Source organism: Erithacus rubecula (assembly GCF_903797595.1).
Source record: "Erithacus rubecula genome assembly, chromosome: 12".
In the NCBI taxonomy this organism is placed as follows: domain Eukaryota; kingdom Metazoa; phylum Chordata; class Aves; order Passeriformes; family Muscicapidae; genus Erithacus; species Erithacus rubecula.
This window is the reverse complement of record NC_136664.1, coordinates 17,000,235-17,024,287: the sequence shown is the minus strand read 5'-3', so window position 1 is coordinate 17,024,287 and position 24,053 is coordinate 17,000,235. Positions and strand designations below refer to the sequence as shown.

The 24,053-nt window shown below is 40.1% G+C and overlaps 1 protein-coding gene across 1 annotated transcript in view; it reads left to right on the top strand.

Annotated features, from left to right (window-relative positions):
* CDH8 (cadherin 8) overlaps positions 1–24,053 on the top strand; it is a 147,639-nt gene that overhangs the window by 50,291 nt on the left and 73,295 nt on the right. Inside the window, exons 4-5 of the mRNA XM_079316086.1 lie at positions 4,057–4,351; positions 21,013–21,132. Coding sequence (XP_079172212.1) covers positions 4,057–4,351; positions 21,013–21,132 — 415 coding nt within the window. The remainder of the gene's footprint in view (positions 1–4,056; positions 4,352–21,012; positions 21,133–24,053) is intronic.

The following is a 24,053-nucleotide window of genomic DNA, read 5'->3' as shown; positions in this document are numbered from 1 at the left end:
TTAAATCCCTGGCTGCAAATGCAGTTTGGAGCCAAGTACTTGCTAAGAAAACCTTGTTTAAAATTTGCTGAACAAAGAGTTATGGAATAAGAAAATTGAATAACAGTCCCACGCTCCTGGAGTTGTGTTTTACTGCAGAATAGCACTTTTGCATCTGCAGAATGTAGAGGCTCTTAGAATAAGTTTCATCTCTGCAGTTTCTCTGGCATGGATTTTAATTATACATGTTTTCAATACATATACATGAAAGACTGTAAATGTATTTTATACCCTTGGATAGTGTGTTGGCAATACTTTTAGAGGTGCGTTGGTCATTAGTGAAAATAATGTTAATTTTGTGGCAGCACCCTGTGTATGCTGTTCCTGTCAGTCCTGGCTTCATTGATTACCATCTGTATCATCAGATAGAACAGCAAAGTAATTAATAAAGACTAGAAATTGCTCTACTCTGAGTCTTTATTTGGAATGAAGTTAATTTTTTAGGATAAAAAAAAGATCTGTGCTGAGGCTGCAGGGGAGCTATTAGTAAGGTATTAATACAAGGCATCTGCATCACCATTAAAACTCAGAGACGGTCCAAAGTCACTCCTGTCTGCACAAATCCAGGCATGAATTGGGTGATGGACTTACATCTGCTGCTTTAAGAGAGACAGGTGTTTGGATTTATAGTCCCACGGGCAGGGCAGTGATGGAGGAAGAAGATTTCACTTCCTTTGAAGTCTAATGAAATGAATCTCACATAATGGAAGTGATTTTGCCTCTCTCTGAACATGATGAAGTTCTCCAGGAAATGTGTTTGTTTGTTTTGGGGTTCTCTCTAGCAGTGGGACATTGGGGCAGATACAGACATTTTCTGTTTCAAACAGAAATTCTTGTTGCAACTAGACATTGCTCTGAAAAAGGTCAGTTTTCAAGCACAGGTGTAGGAAATAAAGCTGCAGATGGGGAAAGCAGTTTCATATTTACATTTGTGAGGCTTTCTGAGCAGAAAGCACTATTCATTTCTCATGTTCATTATGCCCTTCTATCATTCACCTAGATCCTATATAATTATGTGTTTAATGATCTTCACCCTTCACACAAACACAGCTCGCTGCAGCTTTACTCTTGCAGTAAATTATCATTCAAGTCTGGTAGAACAGAGGAAATATTACTTGGGAAAAGTGCTGTGCTATCTGACTCAAGACTTCAGTCTGTGCTATAATTTTGTAGTAGGTGATGATGACTTAATCTTAAATCTAAACAATGAAATGGTTTTGAAGAAATGGCTCTTCCATAGGTCATTTGTTATAGTATTTTGATGTTAGAGTGTAAGGATTTCAAAACCTACAAAAATTATTTTAATTATTTAAGTCAGTTTGGGTGCTCCCCATAAATTGTAGTAAATGCCACATTTATGTCTTGTTTTTCTATTAAAGAACTAAAAAGGAAAAAAAATTGCCACTATAAATCTTTGTGTAAAAAACTGATCTTCCACTCAACAGACTTAGTTTCATCTTTAATACTATAAAATGTTATAAATTATAAAACATATTGTTATTTTTATAAAATTATAAAAAGTACAAATATCTTCTACTTTCTTTAGTGTTTAACCCTTCATTTTGCAGTGTTTCAAATATCAATGAACAGCAAATTGCAATTCTTGTTTTTGATTCAATTGAATTTAACTTCTTGGAGGAAATTATTAATGGTAATCATAGACATTTTGATCATTTTAACTGTTGATATCTCACTAGAATTGCACAGGTTTTATAGCTCTGCATTAATATCTACCAGAACTGATTTATGAACCATTAGTGCTGTTGGATATTATGGGTAAAACCTGAGATTACACTGACAGCCTCTCTTATTTATTAACAAATAGCAAATTTGAGAATATTTGAGCCTTCTCTAATGTCTGTGTGGGATATCTGGTTTATTCTTAAACCATTCTTATACCTTTCTGTCGTGTGGCTGGGTGGGCTGAGATGTTCCCAGCTCCTCTGCTGAGCTGTGGGTGTCCAGACAATGCTGTGATATTACATCACTAACTGCAATGCTGATGTTCATGCAATGTTAATGCCATGTTAATGCCATATAAGTTTTATTCAGGGAACAAACAGGTGTTAAATTATAAACACAGATTCTGGGTTGATCTTTACAGGCTCTGGGGCACTGAAAATAAGGGTCAAAAGGACAATAATCTTAAAGGCAAAAGGAGTTGTGTTAAGTTTCTGAGCAGACCAAACTGTGACACCAGGCAGGAGGAGAGGGCAGTGGCTCAGTACAGGAGGCTGATTGTTCTTGAGCAGGAGATGATGGCAGGTGCAAAAAGAAAACCAGATTGAACTTTTGGAGAAGGGACTCAGCTGTCACTTGACATCTCTGTGTGCATTCCTGTGGGCTGGGTGGGAAGAGTGAACTGAGTCCCACACATTCACAGCTAAAGTGCTTTGGAGAAGTTGTTAAAACAATGGTGGTGTAATAAAATGCTGCCCAGCGAAACAGAGAGGAGGGGTTCACACCTCGTGTGGCTCGTGGGAGTTGTGCATAGTTGCAGGGCAGGGAATGCACTGGTGGCCAGGATTTTGTATGTGTGACAAACCAGATCAGCTGGGAAATCAGCCCTGGCTGCTGTGCTCATTGCAACAGACAGAGCTTTGAGCTTTCTGAGCTCTTGAACAGCTGAATTCCTGAACAGATGAGTCGTAAATACAACTGTTTGTGACCATTCTGGACACAGGACCTGCAGAGCCACTTGTGACATGAGAATCCCCTGTGGTTTGGCCATAGCTGGTGGCACAAGGCTTTTTTCCACACCTGTTTTAATATCCTAATGCAAGCTCTTATATTAAACAATGCTGCTGCCTGGCTCTGGCAAGCCCTGCTATCAATTGAGAGTAAAATGCATAAGCAGCAACAACTTCTGTTGAGCTGTCTGCACAAAATGAGCAAACAGGAAAAAGTCTTTAGTACTGGCTGTAACTCATGTTGCAACCTAAGCAAGTGGTATATATTTCCTTCAGACTGGCTTTTGTGAGGCAGAGATAAATAATAATAGATGCAAGTTACATTTTTAATGACGTTATTCACTTCTTATTGATCATGTTGAGTGTGTAGGACCTAACAGTAAACAGAATTTAAACCCCTATAACTGTGCATTCAAGTTATTAGCCTATATTTTTGAATATGTTGACAGTGATACATATGATCCAACAAATTCACACTCTCCATCTCACAACTTAAAAATTATTGATGATAACCTGATATTCAGTATTTGGCTCTGAGCCTACCAAAAAATCATTAGAACTCCTTTGGCCCCAGGTTTTTAATTAATATGAAAATTAAAATAAAAAAAAGAATATATTTCTCATACTGCTTTGGTTTATTATAATCCTCTCTTGTTTTTTGAAAAGCCAAATACAAATTTAATACAATTTTTTGCCTGATGGGGCTTTGAAGAGAATGGGAAGATATATGCAAGGGTTCTTTTACCAGGGCACATACTTTTAGAATAAAGATCTTAGAACCTTTTAAACTCTGCAAAGATCTGAGTTGTGATAGGGTTCTTAATTTCTGTGACTGCTGTCTGTGACAAGATTCTATAGATGCCAGTGCTCAGCTATTTCCAATCACCTGGAAATAAGATGAAAGTAATAACTAAAAATAAGAAGTGAGATTAAAACATATGTTATGGTTAACCCTTCCCTGACCCTTTGATCTAGGAGCTAAGGACATTTTGTACTTGTTCATTGGGGCTGATAATGGTTCTGAAGGCATTTACATTTTAGAATGGGGATTTAAAATATATATAACAGCTGCTTTTTAAATAGAAAGTCTAATTATGCCTATGATTGCATTCATTTTTGATTAGTATGCATACAAATCCTGCTCTCCATGTGTATTCAAGCTGAGCTGTGGATCACTGGTGCTGGGATTGAAGCACAAAGGAGCAGCTGACAAAATGTATAGTTAGACCAAAACAAAAAAAACCCCCAAAATTCTGTGTGTACTTTGTTTTTTGTCTCTAAAATACCTTTTAATGTTTTTTTTTTTTTTATTTTTTTCCCCTTTTAGCTGCACACAGACCTGGACCCTGGCAGCAGCAAAATCAAGTATATTCTGTCAGGAGATGGAGCTGGGACCATCTTTGTCATCAACGACAAGACTGGAGACATCCACGCCATGAAGAGGCTGGACAGGGAGGAGAAGGCTGAGTACACTCTGACAGCCCAGGCAGTGGACAGGGACACAAACCAGCCCCTGGAGCCCCCCTCAGAATTCATCATCAAGGTTCAGGACATCAATGACAACGCCCCTGAGTTTGTAGAGGGCCCCTACCACGCCACGGTGCCAGAAATGTCTCTTGTGGGTACGTATGTGTGAGCAGCCCTGGCTCTCCTTGCTCACTGCTTTGCCCCTGCCAGGAGGCTGTTGAGTTGCTGATGAATAATAAGGTATTTATTATGTTGTTAGCATTCATTTGCATATTTTCAAATCTTTTCTTGGCCGAAGCTTTAATCTGCAGCACAATAGCCGTGTCCCTCAGTAGTAAGGCAATGACTAACAGCTGTATTAATGTGTCTTTGTCCAACAACACTTTAATGGGCTAAATTTATATTTCCCTTCTGACACTGCAGTTAGAGTATTGTTATTGAGAAGGATTTATCAAGATTTGCTCCAGCATGACGCTCTCATCCTATTGATATTTTGTTGATGTTTAATTATCTGTTTGTTGTTTTCCTACTCTTGCAGGGCATTGATACATACTTATTTGTTTTCCTCTAAGTGCAACTGTAATCAGGGAAAAACACTGAAATGAAAGATGCTGTGTCTGGGAATTGATGGTTAGGCTGCAGAGTGGACTTAACCAATTAGCCACAGGATTTGCATGGATGATGGAAGGGAGAAGCAGAGAAAGCTGTGGAAAAAGATGGTGAAAAGGGAAATTAACTGTGTGAAAGCAGAAAAGAGAAAGGAGAAGAACATAATCTTCTTAATATATTTTACTTGTATTTATTCATTTTGTCAGATTAGTGTGAATCTATTTCCTCATGGATTAATATATTAGAATCTTTTCTGCAAAGTTTGTCCTGTGTTTGCAGTGAATGCCCTTACAGAGGCAGATATTGACACTCCCCATGACACACATTGTGTGCAGCTCATCTTCAGCTGTCACTGAAGCCAAAGGGAAGCAAACCCCCAAACCAAGAGAATCCATTGCAGGGCAATATAAGAATTCAGCATAAGCAATGGCATCAAAATCTGGCCATGAAAGCAGAGGAAATCCTAATGCATTTTAGTGTTAGGTTGAGGATAATCTGCTTTTCAGTGGTTTGTCTACATCTGTCAAAGCAAGGTAATTGAAGGAGTGCCAAGGCTCTTTGTGAAATAAAGCATCATCCTATCACAAAGTTTCAAAAGCACCACTCACTCTCTGGTTTAGCTGAAAAGAGAAGGAATGTGAGGAGCCAGAGCCATCCTCTCACTCACAGCACAGGTACAGCGAGTCATTGTCAAACACACCTGTCATGTGCTGGCTGCATGGTCACACCTCAGGCTTCATCTTCTAAATCAGCTCCTCTCCAGCAGAATGCTGTATCTTCATTGTGTTGAGCTGCTTCTGCCAAAATTTTCAGTTTCCTGCATTTCAGTTCTTTTACTAAACCGTAGCTTTTATACCTTGAGTTACTTTTAATTACACAGCAGCACAAACGTAATATGGCCCTGCTTTCAATAGATATTTCAGCCAAGCTCTAGGTGAGCAAATGACTTAATTAAATAAAATGAGAATTAAAAAAACAAACCAAAACAGTGTGGGAGGAGGAGGAAGGAAAATTGAATGCTGTCATTCCTTATGTAAATGGGATTTATGTAGTATTCTAGGAGAAAAAAAGAGAAAGATATATGCAAGAAAAGAAAAGATGGTTTCTGATCACAAAGTCTACTTTAAAAATCATTTATATCTGCATATATTTATAATCTGTGATAAAGACATGGCCCTCATCCAGGCAGTATTCAGTGTAAAGAAGAGGACAAAAAAGCCAAAAAACCATCAAAACTGAAAACTTTGAGAGGAAACTAATCAGGAGATGAATAAAAATCTAGTAAATTGTTAATGTGAGGTTTAAAAGATGGTAAATGCAATGAGAGGAAGAGAAAAAAGAGAAAAAAAGAGAATAAAAGATGAAATATTAGAGAAAGATAGGTAAAAATGGAGAAAGAGTGAAAGAAGAGGGAAAACTGTGAAGAAAGGTAATGAGAGATGAATTATAAGTTAAAACTTTGTTAGGAAAACTGTTATAGAGGATTGTGGCAGAAATGACCAATGTCTGGGTGTAGTTTAGCAGACAGCAAACGGGGCTGGATCTGTGGGAAAATGTTTCATCTATTCCCCAGTCATGTTGGGGAAAGGAGAGACACCAAACTGCCTCTGAAATGATAAAGTTTCTCCTGGTTTGTTAGGCTGCGTGGAAAAGTTTTGTTTAAAAGCAAGTGTGTTCTAACAACAAAAATGGTTGTTACCATTATTGAAACAACCTCTATGGTAGAGATTTGCAATATGTTGTCTGACAGGTCTGAGGTTTATTACTGTAACTCAGAGTTCTGCACATTTATCCCTGAGGATCCCTGGCCCTCCATGTGTTTTACAGGACATTCCTGGGGATGCAGGTTTCCAAGCTGCTGCTCTACAGAAGCACCAACATGCACTCCTGCTCTTTTGTCAAAAAACAAAATGTATTTATCTGCTGTTGCTTCAAAACTCAGAGAATGTGTCTGGTTACATTACATGAGACCTGAATGAGTGTAAAATCTCTGAAGCAGAGGCAGTGGAGTCTGTCTTAATCTCTGATGGAACCAAATGTCAAGGCTGGAAAGTGGAAGAAGAGAGTGTTACCCTTCATAAATGTTGTTGTTACTATTTCCTTCTGCTTTCTGCTCTTGACCCACAGGTAGCAACATCAAGAGATGCAGGAAGTGATTCTCTGTAAACTATTTCAAGTTTTTTGAAGATTTTTTTTAGTCCTCTTAAAATTACATTAACTCTTCTGTAATGTTTATAAGAAAATTGTCTCCTTTCAGAGTTCAAGGAACTTTTATTATTTTCCCCCCACTAAGAGTATTTCACTTCCATTATCCACTTACTTAATTCCTTTGAAGAGATCTCCACCCACTGCCAATTTCAGCCTTGACTTTTGTACAACACAAGCATCACTAGGCAGTGTTCTTACTCAGGATAAAACAAAGTTCTACTGAACCTTTTCTTTCCTCAAAACGCTTATATCAATTTTCTGCTCTGAAACAGAAGAGGAACTCATATGCTTTCTATATATAGTACTTATGTAATGAGGATGCAGTACAAGGCATTTTATTTTTGGGCCTCAGGGGAAGGCAATGCATGAAATATAGATGAAGGCTTTAACCTTTGATTGTTCTAAGGTTCTAACATGATGCAGTTTTTCTAGTAGGTACCCTAGACCTGGCCTTATGTTCCTGGCTAGAAGTATTACAGGAAAGTCTGTTGTTATTTTGACTATCTAGAACCTGAATGAAACACTATGGGGATGTGAAAACTGGCTTCAGACTGACAGAGAGCAGGTTTAGATCAGAGATGAGGAAGGAATTGTTCCCTGGCAGGGTGGGCAGGGCTGGCACAGGGTGCCCAGAGCAGCTGTGGCTGCCCCTGGATCCCTGGCAGTGCCCAAGGCCAGGCTGGACACTGGGGCTGGAGCAGCCTGGGACACTGGGAGGGGTCCCTGCCAGGGCAGGGGTGGCACTGGGTGGGCTCTGGGGTCCCTTCCAGCCGAGTTCTGTGATTCTGTCCCCAGCTGCAGTGTGTGCCAGCCCCCGGGAGCCACAGCGTGCCCTGCTTGCTTCTCATCCTGTGTTTTGGTGCTCTCTGGAAAATCCTGCATCCCTGCTGGAACAAAGGCGTTTGCAGGCTCTCCTCTGCTGCCTGGAGCAGGGGGGATCAGTGTAGCCAGAGCTCTCTCTGGGAGCAGTGCTGCTCACTCCTCAGCTCACCGCCGGCTGTGTCACTGCATCATTCCCAAATCTCTTCCTCCTCTCTTTGAGCAAAGAGCCCAGCACATCCCAGGGAAAAGAGAAAAGTTTTGAGAGCTACACTGAATTCTTTTTTTACTGTAATTCCTACATAATCTACCATAATAACCCCTGCTCCCCACCTCCAAAAATGATGAATTTGCTTGTGAAAGCTAATCGTGTATATGGAGAATATGTTCTTTGCTTAAACTCTGCACTTTAATCTTTTAATTATGATATTAATTTTCTTAAAGAATTAAAGATCAAAAAGTGAAATCTGTGTAATTACTTCACTACAGCAAGTATTACAAATAGGAAATAATTTAATTTTTCTGTAAATCTTGTTTAATTACTTTTAAACATAAAAGGGCACACTGATGTAGAAACTCAGTTAAAACCTTAAAAAAAAAAAAATGGATTTGTCTGTGCTTCTGGGAGCAAGAACCAAGAACCCCAAGACTCTATTTTTTTCTCTCCCCATTTGTCTATGAGCTCTGCATCTAAGCCCACAGTGAAGATAGAATATTACGTAAATGAATGAGCAAGCTTAGAAGATCTATAAGGGTAATTGGAACCAGTTCTGTAGCTTATTTAAAGAAAAAAAGAAAAGAGGAAAAAAACCCCCACACCCTCCCTTGAGTAGGTTCTGTTTCTGTGTTTGCTTCTCAGCTACACACATATTCACAAATTCCCCAAAACACATGCAGAGGTGGTAATGGGAGCCAAAGTGGATATTTGTCTCTTGACAGCAGAGTTTTAGGATCCCTTTTTTCAGGAGAGGAATGAGGATTGAAATCTCTTGATTTTGCTCTCAGCAGAGCCAGGAGTGTTTAGACAGTGAGTGTCATGTTGAAAGACAGAAGATGACTGAAGCACAGTGAAGAAGGTGTTGGTGAAATAAAAAGGGACACAGATGGAAAAGAACAAAAGCCATAAGGGAAGAGAATTCTCTCGTAGTTCGCCTGAATTAAGGTAAACAGACAAACTTTAATAGTCTCCAAATATTAAGGCTTCTCCTGGCAGTGATAAAAATAATAAAGTACACACAGTGGAATTCAGTCTGACATTGCTCTAGAACTGCTTTTGCCTTTGCCACTTGAAAATAGTAACCATATGAAAAAGCTTAGAATAACAATATATTTTTTGTCCTTAAATGCTTCCATGAAAGGTCTTTACTGGAAAGGGTTTAGGTTTTCAGTTGAGTCAGAATATCAATTTTCAGTTTTGGCACAAGCACATCTACTTAGGAATGTCTTCCCTTGAATCAAGGTTTTCCCTTGAATCAAGGTTTGCCCTTGATTACACCACTGAAGATAAGAAATTCTGTTGTTTTTTTTTTTTAAGCAGATTTCTCTAGTCCAGTCAGATTTAGGACCACACTGCACATAGTGCAGCTCTGCTTTCCCATTCTCCCAAAGATATTTATTCTCTTCCACTTACAAATGGTTTGCAAAAGGACAAAATTTCATATGGATGAAATCAACACAGAACATCTGACATGAATAGTGATAAAATAACTTGACAAATCAGAAAGTTGTGATGAAAACCTGACCTGAAATGTTATCAAGATCAACCACACTGTCTTGCTGGGGTTTTTATCATTGATTTTTAAGGCACTGAGCGTGACTGTTAAATCAATGATAGTTTGTTACAAAATTGTGGAGTAAAGGGACTGCACACTGGGGTCAAGTACAAATTAGCCCAGAGGGTAAATGGATGCAGAGGCAGTGCAAAAACTAAGGGAAAAAACACCAGATATTGCAACAGCATAACATCTGTTAAAAAAGAAAAAAAAAACCCAAAAAACAACAGTGTATTTTTCTGTTGTCTTGTTCCTCCACTTGCTCGTCCTGTGCATAATCACACACAGTAGCTGTGGTGTTTTGTGAGATTTGGTGAGTGTGTGTGTTTGAAATGGTCACACACAACCTTGAGGAAGGGCTCAGGACACCCAGGGCTGTCTGTCTGTTCCTTCCCCTGACTGGCTGTTGAGCCTTGAGAAAACAGTTCTGAGCACTTGCTGCTATTTCTGTGCTTTTCATTTCTCATGAGGTCTGATCAAAAATGTCATTATCTGTCTGTACTGTTCTTATGTGGTCATTATGAGCTTGAGGACCATGATGACATTAATATTCTTTAGGGGTTTATAGGCTGATCTTTTGTTTATCCCCCTCTATATTGTCCTATTGAATAAACCAGTTAATTGACAATACAGAATTACCAAAATCAGTGGCATTGCTCCATGTATTTGTGCCAATGGCTGGAAGTACTTGAGTGCTGAGGTTCTGAAGGTCTGGTCCTTAGGAGCAAGTCCTGATTACCTGTGCAAGATGTGGAGCTATTGATGTGTGCTGGTTTCTTAGACAAGCACAAATTGTCCATTTTTTGCACATGTTCATTCCCTTGGCACAAAGGGAAGTTGTGCAGATGACACACAGTGAAGGTGAACTCTGCAGGAAAATTCTGCTGGGATTAGAACTGAAGATGTAGCTCCTTATGGAGTTCTTCCAAATGGATAAATTCCTCTTTCCTTGGTGTTTTGGGATGAGGACAGACAGACAGAGCTGTCACATGTTGATCATGTGATGGCAGAGCAGAGGAAATTTTGGCAGCCTTAGGTGAATGTCCTGTGTACCTACAAGAACCTGTCCTACTGTGGCTTTTCCTCTAGCCTCCAATCACAAACATCTTGCCCTTGCTGCAGATATTCTGCTTCTGCAATCCTTTGTGATCGCTTCCATTTGTACATATCCAATGTGTCATCGTGTTTGTGTTCTGTGACTGTGTGAAAATAAGTCTCTGACTCAGGTTTCTGATGCATTCTCTTCTGGTTGCAAGTTTAAATCTATTCTCAGCATGGATTTCTCACAATTTCCCCAAATGTAAAAATTTGAAGGGAAAAAAAAGGTGTTTCAAAGAGTGGTATGGTTTGGTTTTGCAGGCTTTGAAGTTGTGTTATCTCATTTTTCTAAGCAGCTTGGCTGGTGACATAAGCCTGTTTGCTGGCCAGGGGATGATGCCTAAATGGAAAACAGAGGGGTGAGAGGAAGCAGAGCAGCACAGGTTCCTGCTAGGCTGAGGCTCTGTGAAATGACACAGAGCTGGTCTGGAGCATAATCTCACCTTTTTCCATCACAGGAAATGTAGGCAAGGTCTTGCCACAAGGTAGAAAGTTCTAGGTCAGAAAATTAAGTTCAGTGTGGTAACATTTTCACAGAAACTTTGATTACTGTAGCTTCTATTTCTCTAGCTAGCATGAAGATTTGGTCTTAGAACATCAGGGACCAATACTCCTCAAATAATTCATTAAGTGCCCTGTTAGACATCTCTCTGATGGACACACTTGATATTTGGCAAAATGAGATGCATTTCAGAATCCATATTTTTTCCTCTGGCAGTGGTCATTCCCCACCCTGCCCTGAGCTGGCACCTCTGCCTGGTTAAGTGCTGAATCTGCAGCTCTTGTTTTTCCATGCAAACAGCTCAGAGCTGCCTGTGGACCTGCTGTCAGCACAGCTTCCTTGGGATCAGCCCTGGGAGCTGCTGGAGCACTGTCCCTTCCCTGGGCCCAGGAGGGCTCTGCTGCCTTTTCCTGGCCCTGCAGTGGCCTGGGGGGACAATATTTCAGACCCTGCTTTTGCAGCCTGTGTCACAGTGCTGGCACTCCAGGCTTCACTCTCCCAAACAAAGCCAGCAGAGCATCAAAGCTGCCAGATGATATCAGCCACTTTCTGTTCTCACCACACAAAGCCACAAATGAAAGAATTTCTGCAGTAAACAGCCTAGGCTGCTTTATTATTTATTTCTATTTTTTTACAATACACCTGAGCATAACCTGAAACTTCCTTTGGAATCAACAAGACTTACAGTACCTTTTTTTCTGCTTGGTAATACAGTGTACAGTGATCATCCAATTTTACTGCCTTTGCCTGGGGACCTTGCAGAATGAATGCTGATGAAATAGTCAATTGATTAGAGACAAGCAGTCTTTCAAAAAAGTCCTGAACAGAAGAGGAGCTTTTTCCCACTTCTCTCACAAATATCAATTAATATTCTATAGTGAGGGTGATATCTAAAGGGAGGATAAAAAAAATAGCATGAAAGGAAAACATAATTCTTTAAGCCAAACATAAAATATGTTTTACCCTTCTGCTGTTGCCTGTGATGTTTCAAGCCATGTACTAATCCTAACAAACAGCCACCCGGGGGAATTTGCAAAGAAATACCTGCAGGCTCTCTAATGGCACCATCTCATAAGTTGTAGCAAGAAACAACTGCCAGCCTTAAAGCTGAAAAGGCAGCAGGTCCCTTCTTGTTAGATCCACACAGGTAAACCCAGGTAGCATCAGCCAGGATAATTGCCAGGAAGGAATCCATATCCCTAAATCTGAATATGTATTTCTGTTGTACACTATTTCTGATTCCAAAATGTTACGTTAAAGAGGCTGCATCAGAGTTCCAAAACAATTAGTTTATGCAGACAAGAAATGGTGAAATATGCAGTTGATTAGATTTCCCAGCCACGCTCCCAGCCCTCATTATACAGCTGGAGGTGTGGGGCTGCCAGCTTGCTCCTTCCTGCATGCTCACACTGCCTTTTCTCCAGGCACAGCCAGCTCCTCTCATACTTCTGCAGTCACACATTTGCATACAATATGTTTTTCCCATTTCCCTCCCATGATAAAATGTCCTTAAAGCAGCACATGAGCAATCTGCACAGACTTTGCTGTGCTACATGTGGTAGGTCATGTGTTTGTGCAGAGATTTTGGCTCAGACGTGCTGCATGACATTAACATTCTTTAAAGGTTTCATTAACCTCCTGAGGTATCCACTCCAGAAACTGCATTGAGAAATAGGTGACATTTGGGAGAAACAGTCTGGATACCTCTTCTGCTTATGGAGCTAAACAACACTCAGTGTATCAAAGGTATGATAGGATTCTTTTCCTGTTGGAACCAAGAAACAGCTTCTTGCATTTTCCTGCATGGTACTACATAATTTATTATAGACCAAACTGTTAGATTCTTGCAGATTCTTTCATTGAGGCAGATTTTTCGGTGCTAAAACCTTTGGTTTAGATTACCACTTCTTTAGGGTAGCATCTGCCATTTCCTATATGTCTGTAAAGTGCTGAAAATTCTCTTTTTGGTGCATTTCAGTGAGATTACATTAAACTACTTATATAAAACAAAGTGACAAAACAAGCAAGTTATGTTTTGTAACTCATGTTTAATATTAAAAACAAAATATGAACTGTATCAGTTGCAATTTATTTCAGAAAATGTTTACAGTTGTCTATATGAGTGTTTAAGTGCACACAGGTGTTTAGACAGGGATATATAAGAGGAAATGGCCTTAAAATGCTGCAGGGGAGGCTCAGGGTGGCAGCAGCAGCAATTTCCCCATGGAAAGGGGCTCAGGGCTGGGCAGGGGCTGCCCAGGGAGGTTTGCAGTGCCCAGCCCTGCAGGTGGCACCTGGAGGTGGCACTGAGAGCTCTGGGCTGGGACAGGGTGGGCATGGGGCACAGCTGGGACTGCATGGCCTGGGAGGGATTCTCCAGCCCTGATGATTCTGGGATTCTATAATAGAATTTAATGCAAACAAACCCAAAGTTCTTGAAAGTTTCTCCTTGTCCTGTTTGGTGGGGTGCCACATTGCACACTTGCAGGGCTGGAATTAGAGACTGGCTGGCCTGTTTTGGGTTCATCCACGAGAGAGGAGTCACAGGATTGAAAATAAGGCATCCACATTAGGTGCTCAGTTTAATTTCTGTTCCTCTCTGGTCAGCCATAAAAGGAGGATTCCAGGAGAAGATGATTCTGTCTTCTTCCCTCAGGTAGAGCAGGCAGCTGCTGCAGCCAGGTACCTGATTTAGCCAGTGGAGCCTTAAAGTGAGTTGAATGAATAACCCCCTTTTCCTTCTTCCTTACTTTAATCATCATAAACAAGATCATGACAGCATCACACTATTTCACTACTTAGAGTCAAATTACAGCTGGGAAAGACAAATTACCCTATTAGTTAATCTTCCTGTCTTTCTAGGGTTTTCCCTTAGAATACATTATTCCAGCATCCTGTGCAAGAGAGTGAACTCTTCACTGAGGAGGATTCTGTTATTTCCCTTGGGAAGCTATTCCTCCTTGTACAATTTCTCATTGCAATGAAGCTTTTGTTGTTGTTTTTCTCTCTGCAGAAGATAAAGAGAAGTCTTGTATCTGTGTATTTATGTGGTTCTCATCACCAATATACCAGTATTACATCTGTAACATACACAAATTTCCTTTCTCATTTCTGCCTCTAGGAATGATTGCATATTGGATTCTGCCATAGAAACAGCAGAATGCATGCTGGCCTTTCTGTTTCTCCAGCATGGCAAGCACAAGTTGCCCATTTTTCCCTGAGTGGGCTGTTCTGGCCCATATCTCCATCCTTTACCTCTGCTTAGGGTATCAGCTATTCAATGCCTCATTAATTTTTCATTCATTAAGGGTTCACTGGACACTTAAAAAGCAGATTTTTTTTAATTTTAATTTTTAATTAATGCTTTCCTCGAAGTGTGGGAAGATCTGGAAAGCTCACCCAAGCCCTCTGTCATCTGTTCCCAAAGCAGTCCTTGGCATTTTCCATGGTTCTGAGGTCCTGTGGGCTCTGTAGGTCAGGGAGCAGCACTGCTGTAAATCCCAGGGGGATTTACATCCTCTCCTCACAGAATCATGAAATTGTGGAATTCCTGGGCTGGAAAGGAGCCTCAAGGGTCATTGAGTCCAACAACCTCTTTGTCTCCCTCCTGTCTGTGTTTGTTTTTCCTGGTGCTTGGCTCTTGGGGTCTCTGGGGACAGAACCTTCCTGCACTGTGAGATCTGATCCACACACTGGACTCCTGGAGCTTTGGCAATGAATTAGCTCTTAATAATAATAAAATTACATTCTAATACAGGTGCAGAAGGTAGGGCTGAAATAATAACATATGATCTGCAAAAGAGCCCTTAAACACTCGTGCAACATTCCCACAATTTATGTGTGCATGTATTTATATATCTGCATGAACACCAAGATATGCAGTGATATTTTATGTGGGTAATTTGCATATGTTAACAAGTTCTGTAGTGCTTTAAACAGAATCCTATTTCATAAACATTTTCTTTATTTGGTTAGTGAAACCTCTAATTCATTGATTTTGTGTCTAGAAATCGTCTCGTGCAATAATGCAGGATGATAAGGCTTAAAACTATGTTTTTTCATTTAAAAAAAAAAAACGACCAACAATGAAAAACAAATAAGAGTAAGTTCCTTCAGCTTTGAGGCAGTAATAATTTACATGTCAAGAAGTTATGCAGGTTTTTATGAGATTATTGCAGTTTTATTCAATAAAATATTGTTACCATGACAACAACTGTCATGCTACCTGTGAGATTATAGCAAAGAGGGACAGTGAAGAAAAGGCTTCATTTTGGAAAGAATGCTTATCTGACCTGCTGGCTACAAACAATGCTTTTTGTGACCACTCTTGGCTGCAGGGCTTCCATCAGCCCAACTCCAAAGCCAGCTGAAGGTTGTGAAGCACAGGATCCTCTTTGGACAACAAAAGAGTTGTAAATAATGTGAGACTTTGTCATGCAAATGTTCTCCTAATGCCTCATCAGATTGGTAATGATATCTTCAGAATGAAATGGAGATTCCCTGTCAAGATTTGGGAAGATTAGGAGGGAAAAGAATGAGTGAGACCAAAAAGGGCATCAGAAAAGAGAAAAAAAAGAAAGAAAAAAAAAATCCCCAGAAGTCCCTGGGAAGATGACAAAACATGGTCCCACCAGGTTTCATCATTATGGCCACGTTATTTATTTTTACCAGCCATTACAATCTTTCAACAAAATGGTTCTTCACTGAATATGGATTCATGTAAATTCTTGGCACCAACTATGCATTACCTCCTCTAGAACATTCAAATTTGATTTTTTGGATTTTTTTTTTCCCCAGCACTCACATTTCACTGCCACACCAAAAGAATTTGCTTTCCTACTCTCTGTGGCAGCATATGCATTTTTCTTCCTGACTAATGTGCAGAATCTGCACCCTGACTTGCACATAAAAACACAGCCAAAACAACAGAAAAGCACTAGCTGAGCACACACATCTTATTTTTTATGGTGGTTTTTAATCTTAGTTTGCCAGCAAATGCAGGCTGTCTCACCTAGCCATATAAAAATAGCCCTGTTGTTAATTGTGTTGCTGATTGCTGGCCTGTTGTAAAGACAGAGTAAAACAATCTGACACTGACAGAGTAAAACAATCAGCAATGGCTAATGGTTAAAGCACATGAGAAGTGTTCATTAATTAAAATCTGTTGAATCTCTGTGCAGTCTATATTTATAGTGGTTAAATCCATGTTTAAGGGTCATTAGCATTGCAAAAGTGTACCTGAAGAAAAAACAAAGTTTTTTAACAGAGAAACTTAAAATTTGACTCATCCCTCAGTAAAAAATGGGTTTGGCTTACATAAGGACACTTTAGGTACATAAAGAAAAAAGAAATAGTGATTATGTTGTTGGGCCAGATTACATATAATGGCAATATTATTGTAATTAGGACAACAGTGACTTGGACTACAATAGTGGCTTTCTTATAAAAATGGCACAATTTCAAATTCATAGTCTCTGGCTAAATGAGTTTGTTGTAGCATTGACAAAGAAACAAAAACAAGCCAAATGCAGTCAAAATTAAACAGCAACCCTAGCAGTTTATTTGCTGAGCAGAACCCAAAATGTTGTTTTTCCAAGAGCATTTACTTAATAGATGCCCTTCCCTGCATTCTTACAGCTTTTTCAAAGTGAAATTTTTATCTTTTAAACTTCAAGAGCTTTATGTATGGAAAAAAATTTATGTACATGTAGTTTATAACTGTAGTGTCAGTAATGGAGTAAAATTCCCCTTAAATATTGATAATCCAAAGCTTGGAGATCTGGTATGCAGGTTGGCTAAAAACAGCCATGGTAACTGAGAGTTCCTTTTTTTCTGCATTGTTTCCCACCATCAGGAATCTCTGAGTTCTCCAGATCTTTTGGTGCCCAGGTTCCATCACCCGTGGGAGTGGCAGTGGTTGCTCCATGTGAACTCTCAGCACATTGCAGGGCAACCAGAGCAGCCCTGACTTAGCAGCAGCATCACCTGCAGCTGCAGAGGGGACAGGGTTTGCTCCTAAATATACTGATTATTGCCAGTCTGAACAACATAATGTAGCATGTTTCACACCTGCAGAAAATTTGACTCAAGGCTTAAAGAAAAAAAAAAAAATTCAAATTAAAGGTTATAAAATTTAAACTATGCCAAAGCTTAACTAATTTCAATAGTGGAAGCAATTTCTTTAATTTCTGTTTCATGATCGCTCACATCTTCCCTAAACAATTTTCATCAGTAAGATTGTTGGGAGCAAATTACTGGATTTGACAGGCCTCAGAAGTGATGGTTGGAAATGAAGTGCTGCATGGCAGAATCTGGCTGGGGAAGACATTGATTTCTAGGAGGCAGGAGAGTATTTCAGTTGTCCACTCCCTTCATTAATTTTATTAGGTGAGATTATAATCACATTTCAGGTGACCTGTAAGGGAAAGAAAAAGAAGCTTATGCCTTTCCCCCTGCCTCATGGCAATAGTGACACATATATCACCCATGTATTTTTAATACATTTATAAACTTCAGTTGAACATGGGGTCTCAATAAGTGATTGAATTATTTTATACTACAAGAACAAAACTTTGTAGCTGAGCATCAAGATTGGATGCATTGTTAGACACTGATTAACTCTTTTTATTAGTGTGTATTCAGCTTTAGTATCTAATGAACACTTAGCATAAAGAATGTGCTTATCAAAGATTCAGCATATCCATTCAAGAATGGGAATCTTGAAATAAATATCTATAGAAAGTCTTCAGGAATTCTCAAGTGAAGTAAGATAAGAATAGAAATTATATATCAAATCTTTCTAAACAAGCAGTGTAATTATTTCTGAAGGCCTTTGAAATGAGAGTCAGCTTGGAAAATCAAACACAATCTCCAAGCAGTCAACAGTTCTATTTCTTTATTTTCCTTTGTATATGAAGTACATAATGGAAACAAAATGAAACAGTCTCGATAAAATTTTCACTTTATGATGAGCCTTATCTTCTTCCAGCCCTGTCCCATTGTATGATGTCCTGCACAAACATCTTCTGTTCTAGGAGATTACAAACCACAAGTTTCTGGTAGCAGCCCCAGGAAGGAGCACAGAGCTGCTGGGTCAGCAGCTGGGGGAAGCTCTGAGCCTGCACTCGTGGCTGGGTCACCCTGGGACAGCAGCCTGGGCTGCAGGGAGCCTGGGGTGTGCTGGGATGGACTGGGATGGACTGGGATGGACTGGGGTGGGCTGGGGTGGGCTGGGATTGTTGGGATGGGCTGGGATTACTGGGATGGACTGGAGTGTGCTGGGATGGGCTGGGATTGCTGGGATGGACTGGGGTGGGCTGGGATTGCTGGGATGGGCTGGGATTACTGGGATGGACTGGGGTGTGCTGGGATGGGCTGGGATTGCTGGGATGGGCTGGGATGTGCTGGGATTGTTGGGGTGTGCTGGGATGGGATGGGATTTCTGGGATGGGCTGGGATGGGTTGGGATTGTTGGGATGGGCTGGGATTGCTGGGGTGTGCTGGGATGGGCTGGGATTGCTGGGGTGTGCTGGGATGGGATGGGCTGGGATGTGCTGGGATGTGCTGGGATGTGCTGAGATTGCTGGGATGTGCTGGGATGTGTTTGGATGTGCTGGGATGTGCTGGGATGTGCTGGGTTGTGCTGGGGTGTGCTGGGATCTGCTGGGACATATTTGGGTGTGCTGGGATGGTGGGGTTTAGTTCCAGAGAAGGGAGGTACAGCTTGGCTGAGGGACGATTGTGGGAACAGCAGAACAGAGCCCTGGTAATGGGTGTGAGCACAAAAGGTGAGCAGCAGAACTCCAGCATGTGAGACAATCCTGTCATCCTCAGCTTCTGAAGCCTTGGAACTCTGTGGGCAAGCACCAAGGGTCCTTTAGTGCCTCTCTTCCTGCAGCATCCACACTCAAACTTCCTGAAAACTCCCTGGTTGTTGTTCCCTGTTTTCTGCAGCCTCTGCCATGCCCCAGGGCTGCTTCCCTCTTTATATTAAAGGAGGGCACTGGGGATGAGGCTGCTGAACTTGCCACCACATGTGTCACCTGTCCCCTGTATCACTTCCACTAGAGCTGTCAGGAGTTGTCTGTTGCTGTCTGGTCATAGTCACCAGGCAAACAATAAATTTCTGATGTTAAATCCTTACAAACTAACCACCAAGTTGAGGATAAACTCCATTTCTCAGGCCCCATGACAGGTTACAAACTATTCTGTTAAAGGTTAGGTATAAGATCACCTTTCATCAAATACAGTTAAGCTTCAAAACATGAGCAGTCTGCATATTTATAAAACAGGTTCAGAAAGCAGCTGTCAAAAAGAGATGTGACATAATATTCCTTTTGTATGGGATGTGCTCCAGCTGCAGGACTCCTCTGGCCCCTGATGAGCCCAGAAGAGATGCTGGGGGAGCATTTATCCTCTTTGCTGATATTCTCCCCTGTAAGGATGGGTAAATTGACACAAAAATATATTATCAATACTGGCCAAAGCCATTTTTTTTTTCTCCAGTGAGATGTATTTCTGTAACCCACATTCCCTTCACTGGGAATTGTCTCATTAGTAGCAAACCTGCCACAGCTTCAGTCCCTGCAGAACTTGTGCTCCCTGAGAGATTTTCTCCATCCTCCCAAGCCCCACATCTTCCCCTGGTGTTTGAATGACCAGGTGGGAAAGAGAGAGATGGCAGCTATTGATTCATATGCAAATTATATATAGACATGCCAACATTTCTCTAAATAATTTACATGTGCTGTAACCCACAAAAGCAGAGACAGAGTGGGGGAGCCCAGGGCTGTGCCAAAGGGATCTCCTTCCCCTGCTCTGCTGTCCTGAAGGGCCATGGGATCAGGATTCACAGCACAGCAGGCTGAGAAGGAACAGCAGGCTATTCTTATAGGCATATCCAGAAAGAGGGATTTTTGGTGGGTGCTGTAATTATTTTCCCTTCTGAACATAATTCAGCCCTTAACCTTTCTCCTTCTCTTGCTTTCTCTCCCTCTGTAGATATTGTCTTTATTGTCAGCCTAATTAATGCCATCATACTTTTATATCAGCCAAATAAACCTCTCTGCAGCAACCTTAATGCAACCAACTGAATTTCATTGCATTTTGCTTCTCACAGAAATGGCAAGTGCTATGTTGTCTAAGAAATAAAAAGGGTAATTTCCTTATTTTTTTTACTACTTTTTTTCCCCCCAGAGTATGGAATTTATAACTCTGGCTGAACAATGGCCTCCTGAGTGGCAGAGACTCATTTCAGAGACAATGTTGTCCCAACTCTGTCACTGTGGCCACATCAAATCATTGTCATGGTTGCAAGACAAGGGAAAAGAAAAAAAATAAAAAAAAGAACCTTTTTTGTTATTGTTTTTTCTATCTGGTTTCTGTCACTTGGCAAAGTTCTTTCAAATGTGAATTTTCAAGTCTTAAATTCAAGGTATTATACTGTATTATTAACCTTGTGTTTTGTATCCCTTTGATATGATTCCTTTGCAAGTGCTTGAAGTCTACACAGGTCTATTGGGTAGCTTTAAATGCATTCTACAAAAAAAAAAACTTTAAATAATAGAGACACTGAAAGGGCTTTTATTTTACCCAGAAATTCAGACTGCTGGCACATATCAGCTTGAAGGAAAATGTTTTGTTTCTGTTCCACAAGTAATATTTTAACTTGTTACTGATATTTTTCCTTCTTTTATTATTGTTATACAGCTCACAAGGAAATGAATTTTTGTTTCAAATTAGTTTTCGAATGAGATATGCAAATTTCTAGCGAGTGTAAACATTAATTGTGTGTATTCTTTCTGTTTAGGCACCTTTGTTACTAAAGTAACAGCTACAGATGCAGATGATCCAGTGTATGGAAATAGTGCCAAGCTGGTTTATAGCATTCTGGAAGGACAGCCTTACTTTTCTATTGAGCCCCATACAGGTAGGTGACTCTGAACAGCATCCCCTGGCTTAGGAAATCACCTCAGGTTGCTCCAGGGGAGGGTTGGGTTGGGGTTTGGGACAAATTTCTTCATGGGAAAGAAGAAAGATCAAGGTGGGGAGTCCCCATCCATTTTATTAATTTAAAGCTCTGTGGATGTGGCCATGGACAAGGTGGGCTTGGCAGTGCTGGGGATGCTGGGGCTCTGTGTCCAAGAGGCTTTTTCCAGCCTGGGGGAATTCTCTGATTGTGTTTGCAGAGGTGACCATCCCGTCCTTCTGTACCTCATCACCCAGATGTAACTGGGGTCTCACTCATGTTCCTGAGTCTGATCCTGGGGACAAGCACAGGAAAAATGGGGATTAATGCAATTAAATGGGGGTGGTGCAAAGTTACAGAAGTTCCTGAGCAGCTGAAGGCATTGGAGGAGCTGTGTGACAAAAGTGATGAGGGAATGCAGGGCTTGGCCTGAGGGCTCTGATGAGCATCATGTAATGTTCAGTGTGAGTCTGTAGAATTCCCAGCTAAATACAGCTTAGCCTGGGAATTTCAGTGAATATATTTTATGTTTTCATTGAAAATTATTTTTCTTTCTTGATTGGTTATATCAATTTGAGGAGAGAAAGATCATCAACTGTGAGTGTTGGTGTGAATTTTGATTAGCATGCAGTTGGGGTGACTTTATTTCTCTGTGGTTTTATACTCTTGAAAGTCATCTGAAAGAAGTGCCAATAAATTAATTCCCTCTTGTTTTCTGTACATAGGTTGCCCATACAGCAAATTCATTTAGTTATGTCTAAAAAGAAAGTTTAAGGTGATTTGATAACATTTCTAATATTCTGTCACCTGTTGCTAGAAATCCTTTTTAATCACTGGGAGTGAGGCAGCTGTGATCTCCTAAGGAGAAGAAAACTAAAACTCTTTTTACAACATACAAATATCTACTTGAATTTATGCATCTGTAAAACAGGATTAAAAATTCTTGTCCTTGTGCACAGTAACAAAACTGTAAAATAAATACTCAGAGAGATTATTAAAGGATGATTTTGATAAATTAAATAAGCTAAGTTTTCTCACAAAGATTAAACACAGCACTCTTGCAGTCTTTAAAAACTGGAATTCCTTGAAATCTTTCTGATGAAATTGCTTGTAAAAATTATTTCCCATTCCTAGAAATGCCTTAGCTTTAAGGCACTTTATATAAATAGTATGGAGCAATAAATATTAATGGATTAGTCCAAAGTGGGGTTTTCTGGTTGAAGGACAGCTATCCTAAATGTGAAAAGGATCTCTGGAATGTGATTCAGCCTTTTATTTTTACACTGAATGTAAAATAGAGTTTTACAGAGAAAAAAATTAACACAGTACAATGGAAAAAGAGCATCTTGTTCCAAAAATAAGTATGTTAAGAGAGTGTTTATTAGTGAAGGCCCTTAGTTCCTGAGGCTCATTTGTCACAATCAAGTGGAAATATAACTCTGAACAGACCTCTGACCACCAAGTATCTAAATATACTGTTTGGTTTGTTTAATAATACAAATTATTGCATGCAGTAATGACTGGTGTGAGTTGTCTTCATTAAAGGGGAATTGACTGTAGGGTTTTTCTCAGTTTCTACTGGGCAAAGTTAGTACCCTTGCATGGGAACATCAGCTTTCCTAAAGGAGTTGAGAAGTGCATTCTCCACCTACACAGATTTTCTTTCACAGAAAAATGGCCTGAAAGAAATATTCCAAATGCTAAAAAATACTTGATTTTATTTAATTTTCTTATTTGTATTGCATTAAACTCTAATGCCCAATCCAAAGGAGTAACTATTCCTCATCTAGGAATGTGATTCCTGTTATCATAAAAGCCACAGAGCTCCAAAGCTTTTTGGTGAACCTGAAAATCAAGGTTTTTCTCCTGTTCCACTGGCACTAATTCCCCTCTCCTCCCTTCATTTCCACCTGCAAATATTCCTTTGCAGGGCAGTTCAGTTGCCATGAAAATGACATGTTAGTGTCTAAAAGGGGAATTTATTAGCAAAGATTTCAACTGTGGCCACAGTCCCTAAATGGCTTCATCTTATGGAGCTGCTTCTGAGCAAATAAATGGTTTCAGATCCCCCATTTTTTTAGGTCTTTGGAGGACATAAATGATGGTCTTCTCTTAATCACTGCAACTGGCTGAGCTCCTGTACTGAGGCTGTTCCTGTGTCTTTGCCATCTCTACATAGAGCCCTTCATCTGCAGTGGAATCACATCCTGCTCTCACCAAGCAGCATTTTGTTTAGGGTATACAAAATATAAATATACATAAAATATAAAAATATGAATATACATAATATACATTTAATCATTGATCAAACCAGATGCTGGTAGTTATGTAGAAACTGCAGTCACACAGACAGGGTGAAGATTGTTCTAAACCAAAATGTCCAAAGCAAAGATGAAGTGTGCAGATGTTTGTTTCTTTATATTGGCCCAATCTTTTTGCAATGTGAACCATCACAGCTCCCAGTGACTAAACCAAGAAAACACATTATCTTGTAGTCCTCAGGACCCTCAGGGGAGCTTTTCACATGGGAAGGTGTTTGGACACTGTTGTGACACTGTCCAAATTAAAGCAGAGCAGGTACAGTAGTGTTCCACCCCAAACAAATCAAACCTGGAGGTGATCCTCCAAGCATAGTAGATATTTTAGGGTTTGAGAGTTGTTTGGGATTTTTGGGAGATGTGAGAGGGATGTGTGTACAGCTGCATTTTCTCTGTGATTACACTTCATTAGTGCGCTGGTAAGTTAAAAGCCTTTTCAATTAATTTGAAACAGAATTCTTTCTGAACACAGACATTGTGTCTCCCCCTAAATGGAATCAGCATTTTAAGAAATGGGATGTGTGAGAGTGATCCACTTCAGAATGTAAATATTTTCTGCCATTC